Raw genomic sequence first — 13780 nt, forward strand, 5'->3', positions numbered from 1 at the left:
TTGGCAAGAGGGTCTTCTAGCGCAGGTCCGATTAAAAAAAAAAAAGGAAGATTACATAAATGGTCAAATTTGAATGTAAATATCTTGTTCTAGACACTTACAAATTTTTTTTACTAATCTAGTCAAATAATTCTTACCACCTAACCTTTTAAGTAAGAAACAAAACCAACTAATTAAAAAATTACAATTGTCCATAATGGACTCCACAATTTATACTAACTTTTTTCTTTTTTTTTTAAACATTATTTGTAGTAACTTATTATACGATTTTTTGTCTAGATTATAACTTGTTGTCCAATTTTTTGTCACCCCATAAAAAATTTACGACATTCGAAATGTTAAAATACAACAAGTCTTTTTTCCTAATAAGTTAAAAGAGCATTTAGTGAAAACGTTATGATCTTATTTGTGTTTCATCTAATTTGTCAGCGACCTCTTTTGGACCCGATATTTTTGCTCCGTGCATTATTCATCATTATAACCGCTTTTTTTTTTTATCAGATTTGGAAGAAGAAGAATCATTACTATCAACTTTAGCTTTTCCGTCTCTTCTAAAATACTTATTTCCTCCTCCTTCAGCGAATCACCTAAGTTTTCTTTCCTTAATTCCATTTCTTCTAATTCATGATATGGTGCATTAATTTTGCAGCTTTTCGTACCGGCATATTTTCGTAACACAAGTACTTGAGCATCAAATTTATTTTCAAAATAACACTTTGGACAATATAATTTATGATGATTTGTGTTTATAAAATAAAGTTATGAAGTCCAATATTTACATTCGTCATGTTTTAATTGGTTAGATCGTTTCTTACTTAAAAGGTTAAGCGGTAAGAATTACTTAACCAAACGGGTAAAAAATTTTATAAGTGTCTAAAACAAGATATACAAAATTAAATTTGACCATCTAAATAATTTTCCTTAAAAAAAATATATGGTGGATCTTTTGACATAGGTTAGTAATTCATACTTTAAAAAAAAACTTCATTTTTTCTTTCACAATATGTCTGGTATAAAACCCTCTTTAAGTATATGGTTTTCAAAAATGTTTATGCACTTACTTTAAACATCCACAATAGTATTAAGTCTTCATGACTTATTTGTTTTTTCTTGCCATATGAGTATTCCATTAACATCAAACTATTAAAAAAAACTTTTACTACAAAGATAAATTTTTTTTAAAGTTTTTCCTTAAATCTATGACAACCCTCAAATTTTCATCCCGACTTTTATTTGACTATAATAAAGATTGAGCTAATCGTAAAGTCTACTTAGATAATGTAAATATAATTAACTTAGTTAAGATAATATATATGTAATATATGCTTTGAAATAAAATAAAAAGCCTACCTTGTTTGATATTGTATCTTGCAAAAATAATTTCTTAACATATTTAACTTTATATTAAATCATGGTGATAAATGATAAACCAATGATCTTAACCTCCATGCTTAATATCTAACATCAAATAACTAAGTAAAACAATTAAGCATGACAATAATAAAAATTGACTCAAGTAAATGGACATTCACACCCTTATTTTTAGCTACTTGTTGTCGTACAAAAGGAAGAAATAAATCAAGCAGTTGAAGAAATAAATCATGAAGTTAAGCAGCTGGATCATCACTCTAGTCTATTTCATCTTCTAGCTATATATTTTATCACCATAGACTGCCATGCTTCTTCTTCTCGTTCAACCACCGCAGCACAACGTATTCATTATCTACAAGAAGTGAACCAAATAGTGAACACATGAACACTTGAAGAGGGAATGAACACGTCTTCCTTTTCCTCTCCTCTGGCCACGTCTCTAACTCCCTCACCACCATTTTCATTTCTTGGAGAGTATAAATAGACCTTCAATCTCTCCCTTCAAACTCACACCATCACAAGTTAATCAATACTATAACATGTTCTAGGAGGAAGGATGCAAGCAACTTAGATTCTACAAGCTGAATGATCGTTAGTTCGTTAATAGTGTTTCGGGTTTTTATTTCGGGTTCATTTCGATCTCTCGTTTAGCTCACTACAAGTCCGTTCGAGTATATATTAATCATTCGGGTTTATTCGGGGTGGTTCCAGGATCATTTTCGAGTCCCGTTCTAGTTCATTTCCAACTCGTAGTCATTCGTAGAGGTAAATCGATCAAACCGATTTCAATACGTATATCTATATATATACATATATATAATGTCTTCATCAATCTCGTTACTTTGATCATTTTTAAAAGACAACATGTACTTATATACTTGCCATGCTTTACTTCAAAAACTAGTTTTATGAAATGTAGAAGAAAGACAAGCCAGCTAGCTCGTTAAAATGAGTTTCAAAAAAAAAAAAAATTTGTGATATATACTTAATGACTTGTGCATGAAAACTTCTTTAGTAAATTTTATATTAAATTAATCATTCACCTCCTCATGATGTTGTTTTAATTATAATTTATTAAGCTTTTAAAATAATCAGAAATGTTTTAATAAAATATATCTTTTTTTGTCATATATATACGGATTTTTAAACTATATATAAGCTAAAATCCTTACAAAAATCGTATTATCATTATTGACTATTAAAACACCTTACTTGATTTAGGACAATTCCATACTTGAAGCTAGTGTTGCTCGATACATACCTTTTGCAGATAAGGTGAGACTCATAGCCCATCTTTAACAATTTTATGTTTTGGGGTGATAATACACTGCTAAATGTTTACAAATATTTTAATAGTTTGTGTATGCCTATGTAACTATCACTCATGAAATCCCCTTGGAAACTTGATGCCATGAAACCATTGCGTGAATATTATGGATAGTACTATCGAGGTTGACACCTCTGCCTGGGCTAGTCATACTAGCTAGGGAAACGGGCATATAATATTTGAACCAATAGTGTTAGAGTGAAACACTACTTGAGGGGTGAACAATATGTTAAGGCATTGACATTCAAGACATAGCATACGAAACTATTGGTCTGTCTATTTGTTTCTTGATTATTTTATTATGTCGTTATGATAAACCTATGAGCTCACCAACATTATGTTGACATCTTTTAACGTGTATTCTCAGGAAACTAAGGTATTACAATAAGGCATACTCTGGAGTCTCATCGCATATTGTATGAATAAAAGAGGTTTTTTTTTGTATTATAGTTGCCATTGTTTAGAAAATCTCGTTCTAAAATTTGTACTTCTTCTATGTAATATATAAAAAATAAAAACGTCCCATTTAGTGGTCGTTTGTTATAATTTGTGTTTATCAATGGGCTACACCGCGAGATCCGGGGTATGACAAAATCTAAAATAAGAATATTTTTTTTCTTAAAAGGTTGAAGTTTATAAATCTATTGATAAAAAAAATATTGCACCTAATAATATCAATATTTTAAAAGATCTCTTTTTATTAAAAAAAAACTTTTTATCAACTTTCATTGAGTATTATAATCCACAATGATATGTAATAAGTTGATGAAAGCTTTTTTTATATTTTTTTAATACTAACAAGTAATTGAAAACCTTTTAGTTTTAAGAAAGAAAAAAAAAAAAAATCATCAAAACTTTGAAAATTCTCAATCTAAAACATTTTTTAAAAATACTTTCACACTAACTTATAGTTACATTTTATTGATCTGACTTTATCAAACATTTTTAACAAAATATTAAATTAATGATGTGAAAATAATAAAAAATCGTTAATAGGTTGACGTCATTGGATGCTTTTATAATAAAAACTTTTTATATAAACAAGCGAGTACTTTTTTTTTTTTTTAATGAAAAGTTAGCGAGTACATATTCAACCCCACAATCATATAGCGGCATTTGAATACTTTCACATCCCAAAAAATAACCTTCCCGCCTTTCATCCCTCTCTTTCTCTCACTCTATCACAAAATCCCCAATTTCAATTCACACTCCTAATTTCACATCTCACAAATTTCCATTACAATTACAATTATTACTATTATAATTCACAAAACAATTATATTATTATTTTTTCGAAGCTCAATTCAGTTTATCGCTTTTCCAAAAGCGATCGTAATTTCGTAAGTGACTTCCTTCATTTTTCACTTCAATCAACTGTAATCTATACATTTATATAAACCCTAATTTGCTTGTTTTCATTCTTTTAACCGTTTTGGACAATCGATTTCCTAACAAAACCCTAATTTTGCTCAATTTGCTATATATATATGTGTGTGTGTGTGTGTGTGTGTGTGTGTGTTGTTAAGTTACAACAAATTCATTGAAAACTGTGAATTAGGATCTCTGTTTTGCTAAGTTGTTGGCCGTTTTTTTTTGTTAATTTTTTTTTTTTGTATGATTAGGAGTTGAATCAGTTAGATGTGATAGAGATATTCGTTAACTGTATCTAATGATGATTTGTAATTAACTGGATGTGTATAACTAATTTGATAATTTTGTTTAGAGATCTGGAATATTTAAGCTGGAGTGATGACGATGGAGATCGATAGACCACGGCAACGGCGTTTACATGATGTAAGCATTCATCTATTCGTTATATATATATATATATATATATTTTGTATATGTGTCTTATTGCATTTGTCCAAAGTTTGGGTATGTTTTTGTATGTATGTATGGATTTTATATGTATGTATGTATGTGCGTGTATCTCTCTCTCTCTCTCTCTATATATATATATATATATCCACATATTGTGACGTAAATGGATATAAATTTGTTTACGTTTTTTTCAGATCATGTATTAGATTGGTTTAAGTTTCTCGTTAACGGCTTTTAAGAGGCTATTATTCGTTTTCCTTTACTTTACTGTGTTTGTGTATGTCTATGTGTTCACTGCGTTTTCAAGTTGTTTACTGAAGTATAAGAAACTGTAGAGGGTTAGGATCATATTATTGGGAATGGGAGTTTTGGTAGAAATTATTTGTTTGTGCTGGTTCGTGTGTATGTGTTCAAATGTGGTTTACTAACAAATTGTTTTTATGACTGATTTATGTTTTTCCTACTGAAGCTTATATACATATATATAGATATATAGATGCTTAATAGATTAAGTCATGTTGTTTATATAGATCCTCAATAGATTAAATAATGCAGAATCAGTGCTAGACTCGTATAAGTGGGATTTGGACTTTTGGTTGTAATCGTTCTCGTGTGTTTATATGTGTATATGCTCAATCATGTTACTGGTTTATTGAGGAGAATTTGCTTTTACCGAAGTTTGGATAAGTGCAGATAGCTTATAGAGTAAATATTTGTGTGTAGGATCATCGTATGAGTGGGAATTGGAGTTTTGGTAGCAATTACCGTCCATCTAGCCAGTCAAGAAAGATGTCTATAGGAATTGTGGTTGATTCATCTGCTAAAATGAAGAACACAAATAGCAAGGGAGTTGTGGCTGAGTTGCGAAATTCACAAAATGTCTCAATGTCAAAAAACATTCCTGCAGAAACTGAACATAAAAGGAAAGAAGCAGTGTCTCCAGATTTGGAGAAACAGAACAAGGCTCCATGCCAGGAATCAACTCCACTGATTCAAACAAAAACACCCAATCAAAATATATCGTATGCAAACACAAATGGTCATCCAAAGAGCAATGTGCAACAGCAACCTAGTGGTAGCAAGGGAATTGTTGAAATGGAGCCTGGTTCATATTTTGCAAATCAGATGTCTATTCTTCAGTCCAGAGATACTAACATAAAGAAACCAATGGATAGAACTTACCAAAGAGAGGAAGGCAACAATGGTGACATGGGAAGGGATGAAGAGTCAGTATATGCAACTCCACAGAAAGTACCCATGTCAGGGAAAGGACCGGCAGAGCAGGGAACTAGTGGAAAAGAGAATGGTGGAAGTGTATCTTTAAGGCTGAAAATTCAGGAATTACTTGGAACAGTTCGTACACCTAATAAGGAGGAACAACACATCCCTGAGACTTCTCCTATGGATGCAAATATTGCAAAGCCGAAGAGCACAAACAGTAAAAAGGATAGTCCCATTTCCATCCTTAGACAACATTTGAATACAAGTAAAACCATCTCTGGAAGTCTGGACCAAAAGGTCAAGAGACCAGTAACTCGATCTTCGACCCGCAAGAAGCCTCAAGCTCAAAAATCTGTGCCAAAAAAAAAATCTCCATTAAGTTCATATAAGCAAGCTAACTTAGATGAGAATGCGTTCGCTTTTGTGGAGACTTGGTCCAGGAGACTAAGCACAGATGTTAACCATGGTTCTAAAACGTTTAAGAGAAAGGAAAGAGAGACATTTGGAACCAGTCCAGTGAAGACATGTGTTGTGGAAGATGTTCATAAAGATGAGTACCGGCAACCAACTGCTAAGAGAAAAACAAAAGATACTGCCTCACATGTATCATTGTATAAGAACAGAGCCCAAGTCAAAGAGACAGTTAAGCCAAATACTGAAATGAAAGAAACAGCTCGACACCAATTTGAGGGTAAGAAGGGTACATCGCTACCAAATGTTGATCAGGATCCTTTTGCCAAAGATACAGTAACAAAAAATGTAGAGCCACATTATGATCTGAAGAGCCCAACATTTGAGTTGAAAACACCTGGTGAGATGTCTCCCCCTAAATCTGTGTTTCAAACTAACCAGGAAGACCTTGATGTTGATAGCCTGTCCGAGGAGTCCTTTAAAACCAAAAGAAGTTGTCGCTCTCAAAGCAAAGGTTTTTCAAAGGGTGGCAAGTACAGGTCCAAAACAAAGGTACACTAGCTGTATCCTACCATCATTCTCAATCTTAGTATAAAAGTAGTTATGAGATTACTGGCTTGTTAATCTTAGTCTTTTCTATTCCTAGGATCTGGACATGGATTCTCAAGACTCTCCTGTCATAGAGTCAGATCCGATAGCGACAAGGGCCTACAAAGAAAATAGACGTTCTAGTTTTCCAAGTGAAGTGTTAGAGTCTGAGAGCCAAGAAGATGTTTCACCCATCAGTGGTAACTCTTACTTTTTATTTAATTTAGTTATTTAAAAAATGCTATGTACTTTTAAAATAATTGAAAACTTCAAAATGAAGGTAAACTTATTTCAACTATGTTGAAAACCATGTACTTCGATTATAATTGAAAACTTAATACTGAAGATAAACTTAGTTCAGTTATAGTGAATTTTTTTATGTTGTAAATTTAGTGCCAATTAAATTGAAGAATCCTGAAGGAAAGAAATGGGCTGTATCACCATGTGAAGATGAAGACTCTCAGAAGTCTGAGGATGATTCACCCATCAAAAGTAATAATTCGTCCATTTCACTACTAAAATCTGTACTATGTATAAGCTTTGCTAAATTATTGAACTGTCATGATTCTGAGATACTTAGTATGTGTAGCACAATAAAGGGTTTGTTGATTGGCTCAAAAACTTCTTGGCCTTTTTTACTCTTAATTATCTGTATATAACTTATATTTGGAGATCTCAAAAAGTTTAAGATACTTTTGATAAATGTAGTTTGTTGACAGTGATTCAATGATTCCACATAAAAAGAAACTAGCAGGATATATACAGGAAACAATGTGTACTGACTGCATTAGATATCACATATAATTATAATAGTGCATTCATATTTGACTAAAGAGCATCTTTTCAGTATTGGCTTACCTTGACTTTGATCTTAGTTATGTTTTTCCAATCTGCACCATCACTGTTAGAAAATATCTGTTATTTGTTATTAATCTTTTACATAGTTTTTCCATTGACTCTTGTAAATGGACAGGGGCTGGAGATACTGCCAAATTCAGCGACTCCTCAGTACAGGATGGGCTTGCAGGGTATTCCATTTGAGTTTAGTTTTAGGTTGCATAATGGGTGGATCGGGTGGCCTTGTAACTGGTCACAAGTTACAACAGGTTGGAGTTTAATTGGGTCATTTTCTAGTCCCAGTCGAAATGGAATAGTTAGGGCCAACCCACTAACATTTTGTATCGTTTTTTTCTAATTACTTAATGTGTTAATTATGATCACAAAAGTAATCAAAATCTTCAAGAAAATTAATTTAGGAGGTTATATGCATTTAAAGTAGACTGGGCGACTTTCAACCTGCTTAACCTGTCCAATTTATTTATAGTTTTTTCCTGATCTGACCCCATCTGTTTGAGATAAAACAAAACTCAAATTGATCCATTTATAAGTATATGGGTTTAAATTGTTACCGTTAAGCTAATAATTAGAAGGTTATTATTTTGCTTATTCGATCACACTATTTTATGTTTCAGTGCTGTCAAACTGTTTGCCTTGGCCCTAGAAAGAGTTCAAAGCAAAATACAATCAACCACTAGTAGACAATCTGCTGCCATATTGTTGTCTGTCTCCAAGAACATGCATTCTCAGTTGCAAAATGCTGAATCCAAGATCCAAAACGAAGTGTGAGTAATCTTTATGATTTTTGCATCCGAGTAAGAGTTAAGTTTTCACTAATGGTTTATGTTATTATGTTTCAGGGGAAAGCTAACAGATCTTGGTAAATCCAACAGAATGCATACTGAAAACCAATACAAAGGTAATAATGTAACACCGTCAATTGATGATCATCTCCATACCCCGTTCATGGCGGATTGGGTACTGTTTATGTTGCATCAACTGAAGACCTATTAGTTTGATGGTTTCCCATTTGTCTTTTTCCATATGTTTTATTCTTTTTTGAGTGTATATGAACTTAAATAATTAATACAGAGCAACAGGAGCAGCTGAAGCAAATATTTGAAAAATTTAAAGAAGAAGTGGACCAGCACCTTAGCAAGTGCCAAACCACACTTGAAGGCCTAGAAGCACATCAGGTCCAAGTCAGAGGAATGGTAGAGAAACAAAGTAAGATATTAGTTCTAACTCTTTATGGTAGATATGTGGCAATTTTGACCTCTTTATGAAAGGGGTGATCTGGGTTGTGCTGTTGTGGTCTTATTAAAACGGGCTTTAAGTTAATGAGCCATACAAGTCACCCAAAGTCTATGTCTAATGCATACCACCTCCAAGTTCATTTTATTTTATAGATTTAGATTGTTATATTTATAATAAATAATAACTCTGTTAGAAAAGTGTGGACATGTGGCATGTGGGTCAACTTAGTCTTACCCAGCCTGTTTCAAGTCGTTTTAGTAGTGACCTGGTTCAGTCCAACCCACATATCTTATATTGCTATAGGGTATAGTTTTTCTAGTATCCATACATAAGCACTAGTTTGAAAAATGTACTCGTATAAAACAACTATTACTGTAAGTGAAAGTAACATTGCTGTTCCAAATTTTATAATTGTAAATTATTTGTAGACTAGCTTCCGATCACAATGCCTCTTCCCTTTATGAAAGAAATTCATTTTGTTTAAATACAAAGTTGTAAGATAGTGACTCGTATCATCAAACATTTTCAACATGGTTAAGAATAAATAGGAGATACCTGATTTTATAGTTGTGTAATTGTTATTATTATTTGTGTTACGTTAGGGCTGTCACACAAAAAGTTTATTCAGCAAACCGAACAAGCAATAGAGACTCAGCTAAATGATGCTCAGAAAAAAATTGCTGATGTTCACAGGGTGAGTTTTCGTTCTTACCTTGCTATAAGGTTGACCAATCTAATTCCTATCATCTAGCACGTGACTGGCTTATTTTTTTGTTGCAGATGGCAAAGGAGAAAATGCTTAAACTTAAATACGGAATAGCTGGATGTCTTAAAGAAGGATTACTCAGTTGAAATGCTCTTATCCGTTTACCAAAGCACTAGCATATATATATTGCGTTTAGGTTGTGTGTAGTTTAACATACTGCAAATATCCCTATTCCACAGATAGTTTAGCAATACAATAAGTCACCAGATCCCACTCTTTCTTAGGTTCGTGATACTTTACTACTGCATTACCCAGCAATCTATTTGGGAGACTCGCCCTATCTTGCTGGAGGCAGATTTCGGGGAAAAAAAAGGTGTTTACTCTTTTTCCTATAGATTAATAGTAGCTTTTGATATCCGATTATGTAGTTTTTGTTTTTATTAAAGTATGAGTTATGAAATGAACGACATTTATGAATGTTTAATTTGGTTTGTCAAGTTAGTTTAATTGGCTCCCGTACCTTTTGGGAACGTGAAATGTTGTTTCTCTTTATAAGGGGAAAAACTAAAAAGGTTTTTTCTATGTTCAAGTTCTTTGGATGATTTAGATGTATGCGATTTAACCACCGGTTTTAATAATTTTTTTGGTAATCAATAAAATGTAACCTATAAAGGTTTCGAACTTAAATCTATGAGAAAACATGATATCTAACTAAAAATCCACCATAATTGTGGTTTTATCCAAAAAAGTTGTGAATATTATGTCTCTATACAAAGTAAAATATGTGTTGATGGTTGACACTCGACACTACCTTATGTCCTTATCAGTTATGTTGTCACAATTTTTATGTTCAGTTTTAAACAAGTATACTATAATAAACATTTTAAAAATGGTATATGTATGACAATCGTAAATTGACACATACATATCAATAGGGTTATAACTTATAAATGAATGGAATGTAGAACAATTACAACATCTAAGCCATTCATACATCCATATAAAACACTCTCGTTATTCCCATATAACCCAGCAAATTAACATTATCCATTTATCGGTTTATATATGGGAGATGATACATTGATATTAGTACCATATTAAAAGTACCACAATAACAACTATATTCAATCTTACTTAAACCGGGGTATGAGAAAAGTAAGATGTAGTTAGTCTTACCTCTACGTACAAGTAAAAAGACTGTTTTCTTAAGGACTTTCGACCGATGATAAAAAAAAGTAGAGAATAAGAGGTAAGTAACCATACATTGTCCATACCTAACGCCCAAATATAGCATAACTACATTAAAATAATTGGAGTAACAGAAAACATACGTCATAATCCACCTTCTAACATATCTAACAAACCATAACATCTAAAAGTTAATTTGAATATATTAAACAGCAAAATAAAAACATAATAAATATAGTTGGATGCATAAAACCAAACACATGTGAGATTGATATAATACTTAAAAAAAGTGACATGTAAAAAACTCCCTTGATCCTCGTCATAGAAGCATACTATGGACTATGGTAACTTGGTAAAGTGTTTTAAATTAATAAGAAAACAATATTACCAGTTTACCACTATCAATTTGAGGGAAAATCTCAGCCACCAATATATAAGACATGAACTCGTTTCTTGATAACTGCTTTAAACAACAACAACCTACCACAGCCTTATTCCAGTAATAATAACAGTGATGCAGAAATCAACCCACAAATGGCTTCAACATATATTATAAACAACAACACTACTGCAATCAATTTCAGTCTATTATATTCACTTACTAATAATAATTATAATAATTACTTTCCCGCCAAGTTCCCTTATCTCAAACACACTTCAATTTACAATAATCATAATAATTATATCTACAAATCACAACAACAACCGCTTATTATAACAACAATTATACCACTTGCTACTACTAATCAATCATCAGAATCAGAATCATTACTGAGTGATGATAATGATAATGATGATGGAATAATTGAAGTTGAAATTGAGAAAATAAGTAAAAACAGAAGGCGAATAAAGTCAACGGTGAGGGTTGACGCAAGTTTGGAAAGGGTGTGGGGGATATTGACAGATTATGAGAGATTAGCTGAATTTATACCTAGTCTTGTCGTTAGTCAGGTCCTTGATAAGCAACCTAACTTTGCTCGCCTTCTTCAGGTATTATTATATATCTAAGGCTATCCTGTGTTAAAAGTGGAGCAATTTTGTTTTGCCCTTTTTGCATAAATTGAGGTCAGGTTTTGGTCAACATACATATCTATGACTATTGCCCTTAAAAAGTAAAATGTATAACCGACCCTTTTGTTGCGTATTAACTATAGCCCTTAGCGAAATCCTTATAATTGTACTAGAGTAGGAAGTGATAGCCGTGCCCTTGTGTTACGAGTAGGCTTTCTATAACGTGATAGACTGTTGTCGGTTGGTTCAAGTTTCGGTCCATAGACATTAGTAGACGTTTAGTACCGTAGTTTGACCGTTTTAAAAGGGGTTTGTATTTACTATGTTTTTATACAGTATCTAATAGAATGAAGGAATGGCGAATCTATAATTAATGCAGTTTTGTGATTGTTGACATATCGGTATTTTTTGGTTGGGGGGACGGGAGGGAAGATTAGTAGTATTGTTGTTGATGTTATATGGTCTGTATTCGTTAAGGTCATATTTCACTAGTGTGATTTGTCTAAGGTTACGAGCATGGCTTGATATTGATTTGTGCCCCCGATGTGGGTTCACAGATTGGGCAGCAAAATCTGGCATTTGGATTGAAGTTCAATGCCAAAGGAGTTGTTGATTGTTATGAAAAAGATTTCGAAAGTCTTCCTAATGGTCAAAGGCGTGATATCGAGTTTAAGATGATTGAGGGTGATTTTGAACTTTTTGAAGGAAAATGGTCAATTGAGCAGGTCAGGCCATTCATTTTATCACTACTTTCTGCCAGTTTTCTTATTTTCTAACATGTACAGTCAAGCTTCATTTGTGATATTTGTCATCTCTTGTTGGTAACTGAAAAGCGTTAATATTTTCAAAGGTAGTATGTGTTGCTTGATAGAATCTCTACATTATAGGTGCCACATACGGCTGATATACGTATCAGTTGAATGAACAAAGGGATAAAGATTAGATAAAGATGGACTAGTTTCTAGATAACATAATAGAGATAACTATGCTATGAATATTGAGGTGCAAATATAGTGATTATGAATGATGATGGACTCTAGGCATCATAGTAAGTCCAGAAGATGATTGAGAATCATTTGATGTATAAAAAGCACAAAGTTGGCTATTATGCATTCAAACAAGAGGCAGTAAAAGAAAAAGAAAAGAGTCGAAGTATGGAGAGTTTGCACTACTGCAAGATGATGTTGTCCAAAGCACAATGATGAAAACCGCTCTTTTCTCAAAGTGTTGCCCTTGATTTTAGATCCACTTGCTAAAGAAGGCAACAATGTACTTGTTTTGAATTTAAGACAGCACCAATCAGATAATTAATACAAGTCACCAGTGTGCTGAATTTCATGATAAATTTCTTTTAATAAGAGGCTATAGTTTTACTGGGAAATTTATTGCATATTGTCATAATCGGTTCGATTTAACAGTAACCACTCAGATTAGAATAAATGCCCTTTTGTTTTTAGCTTTACATTTCTATCTTCTAGCAATTTTAGAATACAGGGTGCAGTATATGGCTTTCTCTGAACACGTAGCAGATGGGTCAATGCTGTTCTTATCTGCATGCAATGGTGTTCCTAACTTAAATTTCTTTTGAATATTAATATGCAGTACACTGATACTACTCGTGAACAGAGAAGTCCATTGGTTGGCCAACGGTATTATACAACTCTTTCATACATGGTTGAAGTGGAGCCGAAAATGTGGTTGCCTGTTCAGCTTGTTGAAGGCCGGATTTCCAAAGAAATAAGAATGAACCTTTTCTGCATTCGAGAAGTAGCCCAGAAAATATGACACTATTCCTTCTGGTTACTAGTTTTGTGTGTACATTAAATTCTTTTTATGTGCCATGGCTATTTGTTTTTTAAGCTACGGGACTACTTTTGGATGTGATCCAATGCATACATTATACAATTACCAAAGTTATCATACTGTTAATGAAAATTTTCAATGCCTTTAGGCTTTTGATAGTGATAGACTAATAAAGGACCTTGTTAACAGATTTTTACACATGGTCTTTATATTTGCATTCTTGACATAAAAATTATAAC

At 32.6% G+C, this 13780-nt stretch overlaps 2 protein-coding genes across 2 annotated transcripts; both read left to right on the forward strand.

Moving 5' to 3' along the window:
- Nucleotides 1–4421: 4421 nt before the first annotated feature.
- On the forward strand, nucleotides 4422–10023 carry LOC122607882 (meiosis-specific protein ASY3). The gene is made up of 10 exons (XM_043780953.1): nucleotides 4422–4492; nucleotides 5243–6703; nucleotides 6798–6939; nucleotides 7133–7231; nucleotides 7713–7767; nucleotides 8212–8361; nucleotides 8437–8495; nucleotides 8669–8803; nucleotides 9436–9527; nucleotides 9614–10023. Exons 1-10 carry the CDS (start codon nucleotides 4448–4450, stop codon nucleotides 9683–9685), a joined length of 2310 nt encoding a protein of 769 aa, XP_043636888.1. The 5' UTR covers nucleotides 4422–4447; the 3' UTR covers nucleotides 9686–10023.
- A 1150-nt stretch (nucleotides 10024–11173) lies between these two features.
- LOC122607883 lies at nucleotides 11174–13699 on the forward strand. The gene is made up of 3 exons (XM_043780954.1): nucleotides 11174–11717; nucleotides 12296–12463; nucleotides 13341–13699. Exons 1-3 carry the CDS (start codon nucleotides 11262–11264, stop codon nucleotides 13521–13523), a joined length of 807 nt encoding a protein of 268 aa, XP_043636889.1. The 5' UTR covers nucleotides 11174–11261; the 3' UTR covers nucleotides 13524–13699.
- Nucleotides 13700–13780: the final 81 nt, after the last annotated feature.

The sequence above is a fragment of the Erigeron canadensis genome, chromosome 7 (genome assembly GCF_010389155.1).
Source record: "Erigeron canadensis isolate Cc75 chromosome 7, C_canadensis_v1, whole genome shotgun sequence".
Classification (NCBI taxonomy): domain Eukaryota; kingdom Viridiplantae; phylum Streptophyta; class Magnoliopsida; order Asterales; family Asteraceae; genus Erigeron; species Erigeron canadensis.

What these genes read in the sequence shown, in the direction of transcription:
- LOC122607883 (XM_043780954.1), top strand. Translation starts at nt 11,262, where the DNA reads ATGGCTTCAACATATATTATAAACAACAACACTACTGCAATCAATTTC. An exon ending in ACTTTGCTCGCCTTCTTCAG is followed by an intron (nt 11,718 to 12,295) that starts GTATTATTATAT and finishes GTGGGTTCACAG; the next exon opens with ATTGGGCAGCAAAATCTGGC. An exon ending in GAAAATGGTCAATTGAGCAG is followed by an intron (nt 12,464 to 13,340) that starts GTCAGGCCATTC and finishes ATTAATATGCAG; the next exon opens with TACACTGATACTACTCGTGA.
- LOC122607882 (XM_043780953.1), top strand. Translation starts at nt 4,448, where the DNA reads ATGACGATGGAGATCGATAGACCACGGCAACGGCGTTTACATGAT. An exon ending in AGTACAGGTCCAAAACAAAG is followed by an intron (nt 6,704 to 6,797) that starts GTACACTAGCTG and finishes TTCTATTCCTAG; the next exon opens with GATCTGGACATGGATTCTCA. An exon ending in AGGAATGGTAGAGAAACAAA is followed by an intron (nt 8,804 to 9,435) that starts GTAAGATATTAG and finishes GTGTTACGTTAG; the next exon opens with GGCTGTCACACAAAAAGTTT.